Source organism: Esox lucius, chromosome 14 (genome assembly GCF_011004845.1).
Source record: "Esox lucius isolate fEsoLuc1 chromosome 14, fEsoLuc1.pri, whole genome shotgun sequence".
Classification (NCBI taxonomy): domain Eukaryota; kingdom Metazoa; phylum Chordata; class Actinopteri; order Esociformes; family Esocidae; genus Esox; species Esox lucius.
The window spans coordinates 26,375,099-26,394,514 of NC_047582.1; the positions used below are offsets into that span (position 1 = coordinate 26,375,099).

Sequence of the window (19,416 nt, forward strand, 5' to 3'; positions counted from 1 at the left end):
TAAGTCACACCTTGCTGGATTAATAAATAGTCATGGCTAGTTTCACAGTACTATCCTTCCCAACCGAAACAGTCCTGGACTAGGTAATCCTACTGCTGACCATGTTTGGTAAAGGTTATTGTTTAGAGGCAGAATTCTACATAGTGCCCCTTTAAGGTGTCCTGTTTGTTTTTTGCTTTGGAATATCTACTTGTATGTGTAGGTATTGAAATGAATGATGGTTGTTTAGAAAATCACCTAGATGCATATCAAAACAACATTAACCAAATTTCTTTATTCCAGAAAATGTATGACATTAGCTATATTAGCTGAATGGCAGGGTACCTGCACTAAACCTGTAATGAGTATTAAAAAAGGAATACAAATATATATATATATATATATATATATATATATATATATATATATATATATATATATATATATATATATATATATATATTTGTAGGTAATTAAGCTTCCAGTACAATTAAGCTTCCTCTTCTACTTCACCCTCACTTCAGGCAACTGTTACTCTTTGTTTTGGGCAGAGCTGTCATAACCTGCGATCATCATATTACTTGACAGTATCAAATAGATACTAGGAACTATTATGTGAGCGAAACCGGAAATAGAAGAACATATCGAAGTTCATGCCATCGGCATGTAAGTGTACATTCGGAACCAGTACATTTTGTTAACTTTCATCATCATCATCATCGACTGTAAACTGTCGTTTATTTTTTGTGCACATTTGAAATTGTTATTTAGAGAAAAAAGTGTGATTCATCGAAGATGCACAGATGTTGTTTGAGGGTGTTGTAATGTCAATACCATAGTGCCGCTCACGCTTTCACACTAGCGTTAGCTGTCGTTAGCCAACATCATCAGAGACCCTTTTGCTGGCACTAGCCTATCCGTGGAGCAGTCAGTATGGATGCGTTCTGGGTGTTTCTACTGCTGTTGGTTCCACCTTTGCTATGGACCAGCAGTACCTTTGTTTTTTATTTCAAAAAGTATTTCTACGTGGCATATATGATGCTTTTGGCTGCATTCGCGATTCCAGTTAGTATTCTCAAAAGCGGTGGCAGAGACATTGAAAACATGAGGTGAGTTCTAGGATTCACTACAGCGCGAGCCGTGCCTTGCTAACTAACGTTTGTTTATATGAATGGAATATTGCTAGCTGGCTTCTGAACGAATGCAACTACTGTATAGCTAACATCAATCTAGCCTAAAGTATATGTCTGTAACCTAGGTACTTCATCAAAAAGCATTTTGATATTTGTTCACCTGTTAGGTGCATTTTGTAACGACATGTGACAGATATCAATCCAGCGGTTTGTAAGAACGCTAACGTTTAGCTAGCAAGTTAGCGCAATGCGTTGCCAGATGTTAGTAACGTTCTTTACTGTACCAGGCGGCTAATGTTGTGTTAGCTTGCTAACGTTAACCCTATCTCGCATCTAGACATGGCCTCGGGCAGGGGCCCGACATTTTCATAGCCGGAAAACATATTTTGAAAGCATGTACCCAACAGGCGTTTCCGATTTTTGCACGGAGATGTTAATAAGCATTGGAATTAGCAGATAATTGAAGATACGATATTTCCACTATAATGTTACTCGGGTTTCGATATGCTTTGTGATTCTCTAGATGATGGCAAAAAAATGTGAGATTTAAATTGTGTGATTTTGAACTAAACAAGTTTGCAATCAACATGTTACAAAGGGAAAATACAGACATTTGGTCAGTGATGGACAAGTGCTGAACACAAACCCATATTCAGACTAATAAAATAAAAAAGTAGAACTAGCTATATAAAAATACTAGAACATAATTACGCAAACACCACTTGCTTTTATCAGGTGACATACAAAGTACAATTATATTGACATTGTTATATAGAAAAAATTATCTGATGTACATGCTGATATGTGTATCTGCCCCTCTCCCTATTTATATTTGTAAACCAATGATAAACTGGGTCACGGTTTCAAGTTAAAATAAGAACCAGGCATGAAGATGTTTCCTTTCATCATTTGGATTAATATAATTGGAAATGGCTAGTTAAAAGTAGTCTTGCTCTTATACCTTCCTTGCCTGATTTCAAAAGTTTAGGTTGATGTCCTGAAACCCTTAGTAAGAACTTATAACACTTGTGATGTTGTAATCACACAATCCTGTCACTAAAATGTAATTAAATGTTTTATTATGAAGGAATGAATCAACATGTACTGAATTTAGAACATGGACAATATGTTTTCAGTGATTTGTAAATGTCCGTCTCCCTTAGGGAGGCAATGCAGGAATGCTTTTTTGTGTTGTAATACTGGGTCAACTTCCATCCCTCTTGGTGGTATTAATCTACACCTGTGCCAGTGTGCATTGGACTGTGGTAAGAGAGACATGGCTGGTTGGACACACAGTAAGTGACTGTATCCCGTAATAATAGACAGGAGTGTGGGTCTGATAGAATGTCCCCACTGATTGTCTTACTGACAGGTTATTATCCATTCTGAAAGGTCCTCTAGAAATCCATCTCCTCCACCAACCGTGTGCTGCCTTGTTAGTTAAATAGTAATGCTAACAGCAGTCACAATGCACGGCATACTGAGGCAGACATGTAGAGGTCCACACAGACCCAGTGAGAAACAGAGTGGGTGGGGGCTGTATTAGAAAGACTTCACCAATGTAACATGGAAAGACGGCACAGCCTGTCACAGTCCTCTGCCTGCTCCCAAACTGGTAAAAAATGGGAACTAGGAATGCCTTGAAATGGCAGGCTCTCTATATGTGACTGCCCCTCCCTGCCCTGGTCTACAGTCCCATATCACTCACTTGCTAAACTGTCTTTGCAGGCGTATAGGTTAGGTTCCATGTCCTGTCCTGGTTGTCTTGGACAGGACCTGGTGAAAGCAGCACTGGTGTGTTGATCACAATCACATGGCTAATAGCATTTCTAGGATTTTGTTAGTGATTGTTTAGCAGTCTCTGAAAGACTGTTGAGCAGTGTTTCTCAACCCTGCTCCTGGGCGCCCCCCTGTCCTCCATGTTTTAGCTATCTCCCTGCTCTGTCAGACCTGATTCAAATGATGAGCTTATTATCAAGTCGTTCATGAGCTACATCAGGTATGTTAGGGCAGGGAGAGATCTAAAACAGAGATTGGGCATCCAAGAGCAGGGTTGAGAAACACTGCTGTACAGACAAAATGGAGATTAAACTCTAGGCCCAAAGTAAAACTGTTATATTGCGATGGACGAACTGCACTGACAACGAACACGTTTCCTCTTGATTTCTAATTAATTACATAGCGTAGTTCACATAGCTCATGGAAGGTTTGGAGTTATTGTTTTCATTACTGTATAGTTATTAGCTAGCCATCTGCAGTAATCTCATTTTTATTTAACACATTTAATGTATTGTGGCAACCCTGTCATACTTGTTGTTGGTTTGGATTTTAGGTAATGCGGGGAACTAGTTTTGAGAACCCTGGAGTTTCAACTAATTGATTTGACAATGCAGAAGTAAACAGACGCTGCATCTCTACACAGGCCTTTACATCACATGCAACAACACCTGCTGATTAGAGTAGTGGTTAAAGACACGGTCTGACACATAGGAAACTGTAGATTGAATCCACTTTTTACCTAAATATATTACACAATTTCAGAGGTAACAGAGCACGAAACCAATATTATATGTTAATGTGTCAACTCATTGAAGCAGACCTTTGCGCGAAACAGTTTTGATTTACTTCGGTGTCATTCAGTCAGTGCATTTTTGCTCCAGCGTGAGCGCATGCGGAATTCCACTAAGCGGTTACCACTTTGATGGAAGCGGTGATGACAATGACATTCTTTTAACTCTGTAACTTCAAAATTATAGTAATTTGTCTCCAGCTTATGGTAGAGACATGGGTCAGACTGTTGTTTTTCTGATGCAGTTCTCTTTTTAATTGGACTGTCCTTTTTAACTGAATTAATGGATTGTTTTTGTTGGCGGATACAAAAAAACAATTAAGAAGTTCAATACCAGTGTGAATATCTGTGCTCGGCCCGCAGTGATATGATATTTTAGATAGAACACTTTATTCTGCTGATATGAATTGTTTAAAATTAATCAAAATTATAGGCTACAGTGACATTACTTAGTTCAGGGGATGTCCTTGAAAAAAAAGAAAATCTTACTAAAACATACCCATTTTTATATCTAGGTTAAAAACACTTATCTTAAACACTTATCACATACCTATGACTGAGCACTTAAACTTAACCACACTGTTTAGCCTTATAGCATCCCTCTTTTAATCGTTAGCCTTATAGCTTCCCACTTTTCATCTTTAAATGTTTTCTTATTGTAGTTTTTTATTATTATGATGTATTCATTTGCTTTGATATTTTCATTTGAGTATTTGTTTTTATGTTATTGTTTTCATATATTTTTCTTTGTAAAGCACATTGAATTGCTTCAAATTGTGCTATATACATAAACTTGCTTGCTTGCTAAAAGTACTTGAGAGTCCTTGAATTTGATTGTCATGTCTATGAACCCTGAAAACAGGCTACTAGCTATTTGGACACAGGCAGATGTGTTTACCATCTCTTATGTTGGTCAGTGGGAATGTCGTATGATGTAAACGAACCTGTCTGTGTGTGATTGACCTTTGACATGTGCTCTGTAGTGTATTGTAATGAGCTGTCAACCCTTCTGTCTGGGTTATGTCAACCTCCTCTAGTCTCATGTGCTCCTCTCCTCCTGAATGGAGTCAGATCCCCCTCTCTAGTCAGCCTGCCCCTGTATCCATGCCAACTTTGGCCTTGTCCAAACAAACCTCGGATGAGTCAGATGGACTGGAACTTAGGGACCTTTTTTCTGCGTGAGCTGAAATAATGCTTTGGGATGGATTTGTGGTCGTCCTTGTTTTACTCAATGAACATTTTGCACAAAGGCCAATTCTGAGCTTTCATCCCACTAACTGGATTTCTTCATCATCTTTATCTCTTCCAAATACCTCATAGTGAATAAACAGTCTGCTTGTTTAAATACTTTGTGAAGGCTTTGTCAGTATTGCTAGTAAAAGACACGGTCAGCATTGCTGGTTTTGGCCTTATTGTTTGTCAAGTGTTCCCATTAGGCTTTTATGGAAACAGTAATACAGCGACGTTCAGCTTGAAACTGACACGCTGATCACCGCTATAGGTTGACAACTGTTGAAATATGTTAGAATTGTTTATATTGAGATTGTTTCTGTCTTTACATCAGTGCTGCACAGCAGTCAAAAGGGTTCGTCCTTCCACGGAGGCCTTGCACAATCCAATACCTTTGCACAGAGTGTCCTTTTATCACCGTGATGCAGTCAGAAGATAGTCAGGGCTTATCTTTTATTGCCATTTAAAGATTGTGCTTTTAACAGGCGGGCGCTACTATTACTGCTACTAGTTTTTCCATGTTTCTCTACGCCTCTTCGCAGGCTTTACGTAGTGTTGATGGCATCTTACAATCCCACATAGTGATGGCCAGCACATAGAGGAAGGACAGGGTAACGGTAGACAGGAGGACTTGTCCTTGGCCCTCTTTCATCCTAACGTTTTACCCCAAATTATCTTTCTATAATGCATGTTCTGGTGCTTTCAGAGGAATTACCTCTGTGTAAATGCTGTTTTTTTTCCTATTGCATTTTTCCATTTTTCTTTTTCTTTGGAAAGCACATTGAGTTGCTTAAATGCATGACTTGTGCTATATGAATGAACTGGCTTGCTTGCTAACATCATATTGATGCAGAGACTTGATTGTGTTCTCGTTATGAAGACGGTCTGTCAGAGAGCAGTCACTGTTAGGGAGTTGCATCTGCATCTGCTGCATCTGCCATGACCAGCCCTCTGTCCACCATGTTGTGCTTGATGTTTGTCGATGCATTCTGAAGCACACACCTCAAGTGTGCCAAATGTTATGTTTTAATTGGCTCACTGCTATTATCAAAACCATCTCACTGTTCTGTAAACCAGTTTCTGTCTCACTGCCTAAATGGAGTCATTGGCAGACGTTTTCCCATCTAACATTTCATAATGGGCAGCACTAAGTGCTGATAAAGGTTTTTATTGTGTGAAGTACTAAATTGACATACTATTAACACGGTAAACCCCGTGACAAAACCGATAAAGCATTAGCAATACAATTTAAAACGACTCCGGTTTCTCCTGGTGTTTGTGGTGCATGTTCTATGTGTCAATTGTTCCTGCTAAAGGAGAACATAATGATGGTGATGTAGTAAGACAGGCCAAGTGTTGATAACGGGTGATGTTATTTCCTCTTCTGTACTCAGCTATACTGTTCGTCCCTTGTGCGCTTTATCTATGACCAATAGCTCCAAATAAGCAGGGCCGCATTGTGTCATAACATGCAGTATTTCAATGCATGCGGTTTATATTGTGACAATGCACTAGACACGAAAATGTTAATGTCATGGTCCTGTGTATTATAGCATGGAAAATATTGACATTTAGGTCCAAATAATTTTCATGTCTTGGGAACATTAACCTTGTAACCACAAACTTGTTGGGTGTATTTGCAGTATTTGGGTGTTGTTATTTGGATACGTTTTGCTCAATAGCGCAACATAACCCAATAACGCAATAATAGGCAAAGCAACCCGGAATACAAACTTCAAATGCATTAATTGACATTCAGAAATAATCCTCACATTTTTTTTCTTAATGTTTGGGTCATTGCTGTAATCACACAACGTTATTTGTTGTAGCTTAACAAGACAATAGGTTATATAGTCCTGTTCAATAGCCGAGAGAAAGAGGCCAGCTTTAGTTTTGGAGAGGTCTTTGTAAGATACAGATTCCCAAAACATGCTTATGGTTCAGCCTGTCCGCACTGACTCGTCAGCCATGGAATATTCGGCTAATTGACGGTAGGCCCTGTTTTCATGCGGTAGCAAGACATTGCAAGCCAATAAATTGTAAGTGATACAGCTTTTGAATGCAGAGTCTGACTCGCTCTGCCTGGTGGCTTATCTGTCTGCACTACCCCCCCCCTTCCCCCAGCTTACTGTTCATGACGTAACTTATCGGTTACCTCTGTTCCGAAATCTAAGACAGCCGTCAAGTCCTGAATGGCTGGCAATACTTTGAGTACCTAATGGGAATGCAATGAAATGTATGTGGAGTTGAGCTACAATAATGGCTGTGGTGTTTCCAACCACCCGAAAGAGACCGAACTGACAGAACCAAACCACTGTCTGCAGCGACAGTATGACCGTGTCATTGTATATACTGGTGGATGACACCAGCAGGACGCGGTGTTGTAGCTGTTGCTGTTGTCTGCATGGCATGTGATGCAAATTGTCCAACCAGAAACCAGTATTCACGGCAGATGGTCTGTCTTCCTCAAATGTCAGTGAAGCATTGTGCTCCGTGCCAACACGGGGCAAATAATCATAACCAAATAGTAAGGGTGTGATCTGTCAGTAGGCTTCTGGTCTAGTGAGTTAGGCCAGGCCTACTATCGAGTTCAGAGTAAAATAAAACACACTTCTCTTGTATTGTTTGTTTTGTGTAAGGTACACCGATCACATGATCGTCTACCCGAAACGTCCCACCTTGCCCGCAAATCTTTGGTTCAGAAGATAAAATAAGAGTGCAGCATATTGGAGCTCATTGACACCTGTTTACATTGAGAGACAGAATAAAATGCTAGATAGTCTCACCTTGGTTTTCATAATCATTTACGCGACGTGTTCCAGACGCACCACACAGGATTGTGGCTGGAGAAATCTAGTGATATGTGCGTGCACAGAGACTTGATACAGTTCCGGCATAATTGTCTTCATGCTTGCAAAACTCTGGGGGGCCTTTGTCAAATGTGGCACACACTCCCATGGAAAGTGGCTTCTCGAGTTATCGATATCTGCAAGTTTACACAACACAATCTATCGTCTTCTTTGATATGTCTTGGCTAGTGCACAACCCTCCCCAAATAGTCTGAACACACCCGAACCTAAATCTCAGTTTCTACCCATAATCACCCATATCTAGAACAATTTCTTTGGAGGAGCTTGGCAATTTCAATGGGCCGGTCGTGTGACCCGACTGGACCTTTTTAAAACCCATGTCTGCCTTATGGACTTTGCCGAAGGTTTTAGTTTACTGTTTGAGTACAGCTGGTTGGTTCCAACGTTTGGCCTACATGGTGTATTTCTCCCAACCTCTTTTGATTGGGATATTAGCCATGTTTGAAAGCATACAGTTTGCACAGACTGAGTACACTACCTACCAATAGTTTTAATTGATTGTATGTATCTAGCCCTACTCATTACTGTTAGTTGGTAGGCAGTGGGCTGCGCTGGATTCCACCAACCCTGCAGAATTTGTGTTCTGGGTCACAACCTGAGGCTCCATGATGTTCTGGTTATAAGCTGACACTGTTTGACACCGAAAATTGCTTTTCAAATACGATTTCTGTTAAATGAAACATTTTGTTGTATTCCTTCCTTCCCGCGTCACCAGGGTGATCCGTGCTCTGGTTCGCCACGTGAAGTACTTTCTGGGTCTGAGGTTCGCTGTGATTGGCTTGGAACACCTGCAGACTGAGGGACCGTACGTCATCATATCCAACCACCAGAGCTCCCTGGATGTACTGGGTGAGGCCATGTCCGTACACTAGAGATGGGACAAAAGTGCAAAGAGAAATGTCAGTTTTTCTTCCCTGTTAAGGACCTAAAGGTCTAAAATAAAATAGCGAAAAAAAATTTCAATGCAGATTGTAAATGTCGCGCTTCCTCTTTTAGTTGTATAATCTATACATCTGTCACTCTTGCTTTTCACGATGGCCACGTATGTTGCTAGGTGTTGTCCAATTGCAAGTCAGGAAATTGTTTTGTATCACATGACCTGTCTACAATCATGACAGGGCCTCTGTGTGGCAGGTTATTAATAGGAGAAATCTGATTAACCAGTTGAAGATTCATGACAGAACTGATGAAATTAGGAGAGGCTACAGTACCAAAGGAAGACTGTCAGGCTTGCTTATTAGCTAATAATATTAGAAGTCATGTAGGTTATTCTTCATTAGCTTCTGGGATGTTAGCTAGCTAGCTTAATTAGCCTCACTTGGTTTGATGCCATAAATACGACTGGTATGTAAACAGACAGATAAATAACAAGCAATACGTTTTTGCCCCAGGCCAATGTCAGTTGATAGTGGTTGCTCTCTTGTTACATGCATGCATATGTCCTCAAAAACATACAGCACCAGCCTTAAAGTGTCCATGTGGTGGTTGGCTGGTTTTACCTGGCTCATCAATGCAGAACCAACAAGGAGAGGCATTGCTGTGTCTTTCATGAATTTAAGCTGTGTGTGTGTGTGTGTGTGTGTGTCAGTCAGCTTAATCTCTGTTGTGAGGTTGCCAATTTGGTCTCATTGTGTTTTCACGGATGACAAGGTCTTTGTGTTTGTTTCTAGGTGGTCAGGAAGTGATGTGAGCAGGCTGTATGCCAGGAAACAGGCAGCAGGCGAGAGAGAGAGAGAGAGAGAGAGAGAGAGGGATAGCAAAGAGAGGGAGGGTGGGAGGGAGGGAGTCAAAAAGTGAGCTAGGATATTGTGATAGACAATGAAGAGAAAGACAGAGAAAGAGATCTAGAGAATGAGAGTGACTGTAGAGAAAGAGAAGGGTGATTCATTAAAGATGAGAACACACAACAGGAGTCTAATTGCTGCTGATATACAGTCTGTTATCATTAATGGAAAGCTCAATCCAATTTTATATATAGCCCAAAGATTCCATCATGATAGCACCTTGATCACCCACAATCATTCCTATATACATGTTAAGTTCAAATCAAATTAATTTAATTAAAGTGAAATGGAAAAGCATGTTTTCATGTAGATGAGTGTATGGTGTTTGATTCTTGATGGGTGCCATAACATTTCTTGTGAATCAAGTTTATTCTTGGTATAATGACACAAGGGCACTGATAAAGTTCCCACTTTGCCGCAAATCCCAGCAGTCTTCAGAGAGTCAAATCAAAACGTTTCCTCTGAAGCACACCTCACCAAGCCATTTGGCCTTTTATCGCACAGTTCTCTCAACCAGGAATTATTCACAAACACCTACATGTTTGGAGAAGAGTGCAATTAATTGGCCAACAAACACGATTGAGCTTGCAGGTTCCCACAATCCCTGTTCAACTAGAATGGGACTTTTTGACCCAAGCGTAGCCTAGATTTTGGTGATCATTCATCAGGTTAATCTATAGGACTAACTAGGGCTGCTAAAACTATCGACAACATCAATAGCATGCAATGAATGACATTATTGATTAGTTAGGTCTACGTGGGACGCATTAGCTTATCAATCACACAGGAATTCCGGATCCATTCTGTAACTGTAAATATAATATTTCTATTTGATTGGAATGAGGAGAATCCCTTAACCTCAGTGTAAAAAATATATTAGTCTGCGATGTTGGGTTTTTATACATCTCATGAAACAATTCATTGTAGTACACCATATCACACACTCCTGACACCATAGCAATCACTATGCATGAAACTAGACCAGCCACTGTCTGGAGGGAGGGATAAGTGGATCGTGACATCTTGTTTCTGCTGTGTTTGCTTGATGCCAGGTGTGTTGCCCAACTTCCTCTTTGTTACAGTAGGTGAACATGAATCAAAAGCCACGTTAGTCTACTGTATCCCAGGGTGCATCACACACCACGCCAGTTGGCTGGGCCCCTGCTCACCGAAACAAACATCCAGTCAGGCACATGTTGATGTTGCCGATCAGAGAAGTTGAAATGATCAGCACCCTACTGATTATATTGGCCTCAGACCACTCAACACAGGTCATTGTGACCTGACCCAGTACCAAATACTAGACCAGTCCAATGTGAAACACTGGATAGCTTAATCTACCTCAAACAGAGAGATGACATAATGTGTTTTACTAGCCGGGCCTTCACGTGGCCAGTGTGAGATTAGATAGCCTACAGGTGAAAGTTCATGGGAGAACACCGCGCCTAGTTTGTCTAAACCTTTAATCCAGATAAATATGATAATGTGTGAAATGTTCCTTCTTGTCAGTGATATTTAGATGTAATTTAAAAACAACAGAACAGTATCTCTAATATACTCCATGATATGTTTCCCCAGGATATGAGCCAATATGACACACAAACCCCCACGCTGCGAGCAGATACATGCAGTTGAACTGCCCTCCATGTTTAGCTGTGGTTTATACTGTCATTGTTTGCTTGTACTGAGAAAAAAGCAGAAAACCTAGGGGCACTCAAAAACCCAAAGAAGGAAACAATATATTTTAAATCAGCTTAACTGACAGTTTAGGTTTTATATTGTCATAGGTTTTCAGATGTATTCAAACAACGTTAAAATGACATCACACGGTTACAGACCATTACAATGTTTTGGGCTATTTCAGTGCCCCCCCCCCCCCCCCCCCCATGTTAACTGTTTTGGGATGCCTTTTCCTCCTATCAGCTGGCGCGGTACAGGAGAACTGTAAGAAAGAGCCACGTTAGTCTGCTAGGCCTCTGTTAAAACTGTAAAACAGGGACAGCCACAGTGTTGCGTTCAACAGACATCTGCTGGTCCTCTCCCATGGGCCTGTAACCCATGTACCAACGAGGCCTCTACAACCCCCAGGTGTAATGGAGGTCCTCCCAGATCGCTGCTCCATGGTGGCCAAGAAGGAGCTGGTGTACGCTGGCACCGTGGGCATTGTGAGCTGGCTGGGCGGCATCGTCTTCATCAACCGCAAGAAGACCAGCGACGCCAAGAGTGTCATGGCCGACGCTGCAAAGACCATGCTGGATGACCAGGTGATTCAATAAGACGATGGTACACCTGTTGTTGCTCTCTGTGGCCTGATTCGTTCCTAGCTGAAGCCAGTCTGTTAATAATTATGTCAGGATTTGAACAACCAATTTATTCCGTTCCTGAGCCAAAATGTCATGTAATGTGAATGTGTCCTTAAGAGTTTTTTAGCCAATAGTTAAAAAATTGGTGTTCACAAGCCTTAATGGGTCCACATGGTTTATGTACATCATCCAATTGTATCCATTTCTATCCATTTCATTTGTAACAGCCTCCAATTCATAGTGATTATTTCAACCGTGTTGTGCTTAACGTCCTTGTGAGCGTCTTTAACCCGTTAATAGTTTTAATACCTGTTTTCAATTTGCACCACTGATATTGACATGTGTCCTTACTTCCACATGGGCCTCACCTCTTACTTTTGACCTTTGTCCCTGTAGATCCGTCTGTGGGTGTTCCCTGAGGGAACGCGGAACCAGAGTGGCGATCTACTGCCCTTCAAAAAGGGTGCCTTTCACCTGGCAGTGCAGGCACAAGTGAGCTGAGTGTTTGTGTGTCTCCTCGATTTTTATAGTGGTCACAAGGGGGAGCAATTTTGTGAGAGACCCAGAGAGGATCGGACAAACATATAGACAGGGTTTCTGAGGTAACAGAGAGAGAGAGAGAGAGACCGACAGACAGAGAAGTTTTCTGATGTAACAGAGAATTAAACAGAAAGGGTTTCTGATGTAACAGAGAGAGTTAAACAGACTGGGTTTCTGATGTAACAGAGAGAGTTAAACAGACTGGGTTTCTGATGTAACAGAGAGACAGTTAAACAGACAGGGTTTCTGATGTAACAGAGAGAGAGTTAAACAGACAGGGTTTCTGATGTAACAGAGAGAGTTAAACAGACTGGGTTTCTGATGTAACAGAGAGAGTTAAACAGACAGGGTTTCTGATGTAACAGAGAGAGTTAAACAGACTGGGTTTCTGATGTAACAGAGAGAGTTAAACAGACAGGGTTTCTGATGTAACAGAGAGAGTTAAACCGACAGGGTTTCTGATGTAACAGAGAGAGAGTTAAACAGACAGGGTTTCTGGTGTAACAGAGAGAGAGTTAAACAGACAGGGTTTCTGATGTAACAGACAAACACAGAGGTAAGGGAGTTTAGTGGTTTGAAAGCCTGGCCCTGAAGTAACAGCTATAGCCTCTCTTTCTCTGCTAGTCCAAAGACTGCTGTATGTCTGTACTGAGGTTTTGAGCTCATCTCTCAGCTCCAGTCAGTAAGAGGAGGGGAAGTAGAGACCGAGAGAGAGAGAAGGAGAGAGCTGGGATGAATTAAATAACAAGGTTACATAAAACCGGGCCAGATAAATCCAGCTTTGCAGAGCGCAACTGTTTCACTCCAGGTAATAAGGTGTCTTAGTGTGTGTGATTATTTTATTTTTTGGTACAGTATGTTTGTATGTCTCAGCCCTCCGTGTTGGAAGGTTGTGTTTTTAGAGGTGTATCAGTGTGTAGAGTGAGTAGGCTTCAGAGAGAGAGGCAGGTGCCCGGGTAACAGTCACACTGCTTCATGTTATCTAGCACATCTCTCAGGCCTCTGTCGGGCCTGCAGGGGGGTCCACTCTAAACAGTGTGTGAGTGTGTGAGACCCATGGATGTGTGTAACTGAGTCAGCCATGCCTGTCTGAGTGCTCTGTTCATCTTGTTTCAATTTTCACTTGCCTGAAGGAGAAAAAAAAAATCTTTGAAATGTAGAAGATATTTGTTGTTTTCTTATCTTGGAAAAAAATGGACTGGTATTTTGGTATTTTGGTACCTAGGGCTTGAATCGGATGTGGAACCAACTGTCATGGTAACTCCCGTTCTGTTTCCTCTCTCCTTTACCATCTCTCTGTTCCCTTTCTTCATCCACCCTCCCTCCTTCTCTGTCCTCTTTCTTTCTCTCACCCCTCTCTCTTTTCCAGGCTCCCATCATTCCCATTGTGTTCTCCTCCTACAGTAACTTCTACCTACGGAAAGAAAAGCAGTTCAACTCGGGTACAGATCACTGATGTTTCTAATTTGTACTTCTGACATTAATTGTACACGATGTTGTTTACAAAAATGATTTGGCTGTCATGTGAACGCAACGGCTTTATGCTGACGACTCTGTACTCCAAACTAGGGACCATCACGCTAAAGATCCTTCCAAAGATCGAGACGAAGGGCATGACCTCTGATGACATCGCCTACCTCTCCGACATGTCCTATGACCTCATGCGCTCCGTCTTCCTTGACATCTCGGGCTCCGCCCCCCATAGCCAGAGCAACAGCCCCTTATCGCACCACTGAACATCAGCGCCTCCTACTCGTCCACTACCCTCTGTCTTCAGACCTCAAACCCTTTCCCTGTCTGCTCTCCTCCGCATCGTCCCAGTTCTCTCCCACCTGCCTACCAGGACAGAGCAGCTCTTACATAAACTTGTCTCTGTTGTCTGTTGGTTCTGGTTGGTTCCTGGTCCCAGTCTAGGATAGTGGCCTGCGGTCCTGACCTCTCATTGCAGCGACCCGGTTGGTTCTGCAGGTTATGAGTGGAGTGACGGACATCAAGCCAAACCAAACTGAACAGTATGGATGTGCGTTCGTCATGCATGCCTTTGGGATAGCTCTGTTGTCCACCTTTTCTTTTGAGTTTTTTTTTTTAAGTCTGTTTTTATAAGAGGCTGTATCTTTATCATTGCTTTTGATTCTGTATTTGTCCGTCAGTCATTGGGCTTTCGCATTTTACCCCTTCCAGGAAATTCTGTTTTAATTTTTCATAAACGTTGCCTATATTTATATTTTTATACGTTCCTCTGGTGTTGCCTTACCTTTTTTCGTAATGCACTCAAAGAAACACACAACCACCCTGCTTAAAATACATGAACACTCAAGCACGCGCACACACACACACCCACATACACACAATCCCTTATCCAAAACCTCACAATCCAACCACACTGCTTAAACATGCACAACAGTATCCCCTACCCTACCCCAGTGTTTCCTCCCAGTTCTGTTGTGCATTCCAGACTTTTGTCTCTGAAGGAAAGGAGGAACAATGGGTGTGGATCAGGTGCTCTTAAGGGGAGCTAGAGGGTGGAATATAACACATCTTTACATACATAACATACACAACCATGTGATCACAATAGTCTGTGCCACTCCAAATGATGAGGGATACAACAAATATACAAAGAAACAAATAACCACAAAGACGAGAATCACCATCAAAGAATTCTTGGACTTAAGTGGACTTTGTGCATTGTCGCGTTACTAGACAGATTTGTTTTTGTTCTTTCTTCGTTATCCAACGGCCTAAGAAATAACCTGCATGTAACATTGCAAAGAGAAGTGTTGTTTTTGTTCAGCTGTGTTCTATATTTTGCATTATATTTCCTTCATCATATGGTCTTGTTTGTTTTGGTTGTTTAAAAATTGAGAAATTGTACTTTTCTGTCTTCTCAAAGATCTGTGCATGAACCTATTTAAAAAGTGTCAAAGGTGATTTCATGAAGTGCATTGTCCAACTGTTCATGCATAACTGTTCCAAAGTGCAGGATTCTTGTTGTACCATGTCAAAGTGTGCTACTGTTTAAATCATGACACGGGGGAGAGTGACCGTGATGTAACTGTTACGTTACAAAGTGTTGTAATGACGGAAGTGTTTTAAATGGAACAGTGAAAATGGTTAAAGGGTGACCACAAGTGATTTTTTTGTGATTGAGCGGTTTTACGGTTTCCAATGAAATAGTTTTTTTACTGGTCCTCGCTACACTCCAGGACAGATGGCATCAGGATAGTAGCGAGCAGGCTTGACATCTCTAACCTAATTTGATGTGATTAAGTTCTATTTTTTCCAAGTCTGTCTTCACTTATTTAAAAAAAAAATCTAACAAACCCTCCTGGTTCCAGCCTACACCAAAAATCACAATAAGGTGAAATAGGGTTGAAAGTCTATATCAACTGAAACCCAAAAACCTTTGTTTTGGTAACCCTGATGATTATAGCCTGTTGTTAAGGAGTAACATATAGCCTGAACGTTTGTCCCGTAGCTTTTACAGGAAATGAGAAATTGCTGTAGAAACATGTTCCGTCTTAACAAAACAGTAAAAATGTATGTCTTTGCTAAGTTTAAGGCATCTTCTGTTAGGCCAAATGTTTCTTATTGTTACCTGGTAACTAGGAATGCTGCTGTCAGTGTGGTTCTTAATTTAATACCGGAGAACCAGGTGCTTCACACTGTAGCTAAATGGGTAGGAGGAAAGGAATATTTATACATACAGTACCTATCAAATGTTTAGGGTAGGTGTGTAAAAAATTTTGACGGGTACTGTATATACATAAGATGGAAATACAAGTGGCTTCGGAAAATATTCATACCCCTTCACTTTCTCCACATTTCATTTTGTTAGACTGAATTTATAATTAAAAAAGGTTTGGCAGTCTACATTCAGTTTCACCTAATGAGAAAGTGAATACAAATTTTTGGAGATATGTTCTGTTTTGTTGAAAATAAAATAAATGATTTCTCATGTACATAAGGATTCAGACCCATTCTTTAGTACTTTTTAGAAGCGTCTTTTGGCAGAGGTCACAGCTTTTAGTGTTCTTGGTAATGCCTCTACCAGCTTTGCACACCTGAGTTTGGGATTTCTCTCCAACTGTTCCCTGCAGATTGTCTGCTTTGTCTGATTGCATATGGGGCATCGGTGAACTGCAATCTTCAGGTTTCCACAAAGATGTTCAATCGAGTTCAAGTCTAGGCTTTCGCTGGGCCAAACAAGAACATTCACAGACTTGTCCCAAAGCCACTAACATTGTCTTGGCTGTGTGTTTTGGGTTCTTGGTGTTATGCTGAAAGATATATCTTTGTCCCAGTCTGAGGTCCTGTTTGCTCTGGGATAGATTTTCTTAAAGTGTCTTTCTATATGTTGCTCTATTCATCCTTCACTACAACCCTGACTAGTCTCCCAGTCGCTGAGAAGCGTCCTCATAGCATGATGCTCCCACCATCATGTTTCACAATAAGAATGGTATTGGCCTGGTGATGAGCTGTACCTTGTTTTCACCAGATATTGCGCTTGGCAGTCAGGAATAATAGTTAGAATTTGATCTCATCTAACCAGGGAATCTTTTTTCGTTCACAATGATGATGCCTACTGTGTTCCTGGGAGTGTTCATTGCTTTAAAATTATAATTTTTTTGTCTTCCCCAGCTCTATCACTTGGCACAATTCAACTTAGAGGTCTATGAAGAGTTCTTTGGACTTCTTGGCTTGGTTTTTGCTCTGACATGCACTCTGAAGTGTGGGACTTTATATAGACAGATGTGTGCCTTTCTAAATAATTTCCAGTCATTTGAATTTCCTACAAATGGGCTTTATTCAAGCTTTAGGACTCATCAAGGATTATCAAAGGACCCAGCATGCACTGGAGCTCAATTTCTTATGTCATGGCAAAGGGTCTGAATACTTGGGTACATGAGATACTTTTATTTGAATAAATTGGCACACATTTCTAAATCGTCTCTTGTTCATTATGGGGTACATGGATGTCAAAAAAATTCATCTGTTATGAATTCCGTCTATAACACCACAAAATGTGGAGAAAGCGATCAGGTTTGAATACTGTCTAGAAGTATGGCATGATGGTTTTCTGACCAATTGTGATACACAAAACAGAAATAAAAGGTAGTTTTTATAGATGGTGTTCATTTTAGGCCTCTGACTATTGAGGAACTGTCTGAAAGGTTTTGCATTGTGAGAAATATTAGCCTGATGTTCAAAGTAGGATGGTGGTGATTTGAGAGGTTTTATATTTTGTCATTAATAGACTGATGGCATGGATTACTGTAAAAATACTTTTTATTTAAGGCAACACTGCTTATTCGTATTTGTATCCAGATGTTGAAATGTTTGATATTCACTGACTTTACTGTTTGCAGCTCTTTGCCCGTTAGAATCTTCATTCTCAGAATGTATTTCAGCGTTCAGAATTATTTGTGTACCACTAACTGCATTTAGCTATTTCTTTCTCAAAATTTAGTGCAAACAATTGGATGTTGTCTTGCATACAGTTGTTTTCTGACAGAGATTACATTTATTTATTTAAGATAAAGGTGGAAATAAATGTTGAATTAGCTTATCTACTGAATAAAATTAAATGTATTGTGCGCCCAGTCTTTTTGAGAAGTAGGGTTGGATCAATCAATTCCTTTATAATTCTGTAAATTCAGAAAATAGAGGTATTTTTTAACTCTTTAACTATCCTCAATTCACAGATAATTGTTTGCTGTTCATTTCCTGATTTGACTAAGTTTAAATGGAATTTATGACTCTAACCTTGCTGAATAGCTCATGTAGTAGGGAAAACGTAAATGTTTTGTCTGGTGATAAACCTTAATACAAAACTGCTTCTTAGTCAAGTAGCTGAAGTAGCTTTGGGGGCATCTGCTGGACTCGAGGCTTATTTGGTCACTGGAGTAAATTGACTTCAGGTTTGGGCTTTACTCATCCTTTAGTTCTTGAAGGTCAGTACCGCAATGTAATGAAAATACATGCGCGAAATCAGTCAAAATTTATTAAATGAATCTGTGACTTTAGATTTTGTTCATAGAAGTGTTTCTTTAAAATTAGCCCTTGTTTTTTTGTTTGTTGCTTATCTTCAAATGCCATGGTGTTGTTGTTGTTTTTTTTATGTTACAACAAAGAGGATTGATGGTTAATTAAACATTCTACCAAAATTGTTTCAACCAAATATTAACTGTTATTGGTATTAGACAATGGTCAATAGTTAGCCTTTTATTCATTGTTTTATTATTATATTTTCATAGACGCTTTGTAGCTGAACTTTCTTGTGTCAGCTAAAAGCATCAGTAGTCTTGTTCATAACAGATTCTAAGGTGATGTTGTCCACATTTTGATTATGTCCATATTTCTGAAAGGTGGACTATTCAATGACTCATTGTGATCTAATGTTGATCACATGCTTCGTGCTTTGCTCCTAAAAGTGAAGACAGATATCCTTTAAAAAAAATCTTTAAGTTATAGAATCAATATTAGTCTTAAATATTATTTCAGAAATATCTGTCAAATCATATGCATTTAGGGAGAAACAAATGCAGGAACAAATGTTACCATAAATAGATGCAACAACTACAATATGGACACAATCAGAATGTGCATAAGATCTGGACAAAATATGCCTGTTAGCGCCAGATACAAACAAGGCAAATGATGACCACAATAACTTAAGTAAACAGGCTTTGACACTTGTTGGCAGGGCCTGGTTTATTGATCTGGCTGTTTACAAAATGATATGATATTGGAGAAAGATTGAGGGCTTTGTTCAATCTGTATTGTGGTAGTTCAGCGTTAAAGAATGATTGGGATTTAAAGGCACTGTACGCAAGGCTTAGTGGAATCTGAATTCATGGTAAATGCTCCATAGGTGGGCTCAGTCTGAAATTACCTTTACATTTCATATCTGTAACGCTTTAGAGATACAGATTCAATAGTGTCTTTTAAGTATACAAAATATTAATAAAGCACTTTTCATGTTGACTTTGTGTGGTATATTTATCA

At 40.2% G+C, this 19,416-nt stretch overlaps 1 protein-coding gene across 1 annotated transcript; it reads left to right on the top strand.

Annotated features, from left to right (window-relative positions):
* Positions 1–651: 651 nt before the first annotated feature.
* Positions 652–19,395, top strand: agpat2 (1-acylglycerol-3-phosphate O-acyltransferase 2 (lysophosphatidic acid acyltransferase, beta)). Its single transcript, XM_010878292.4, has 6 exons — positions 652–1,088; positions 8,497–8,630; positions 11,654–11,829; positions 12,265–12,360; positions 13,778–13,850; positions 13,978–19,395. Exons 1-6 carry the CDS (start codon positions 913–915, stop codon positions 14,142–14,144), a joined length of 822 nt encoding a protein of 273 aa, XP_010876594.1. The 5' UTR covers positions 652–912; the 3' UTR covers positions 14,145–19,395.
* Positions 19,396–19,416: the final 21 nt, after the last annotated feature.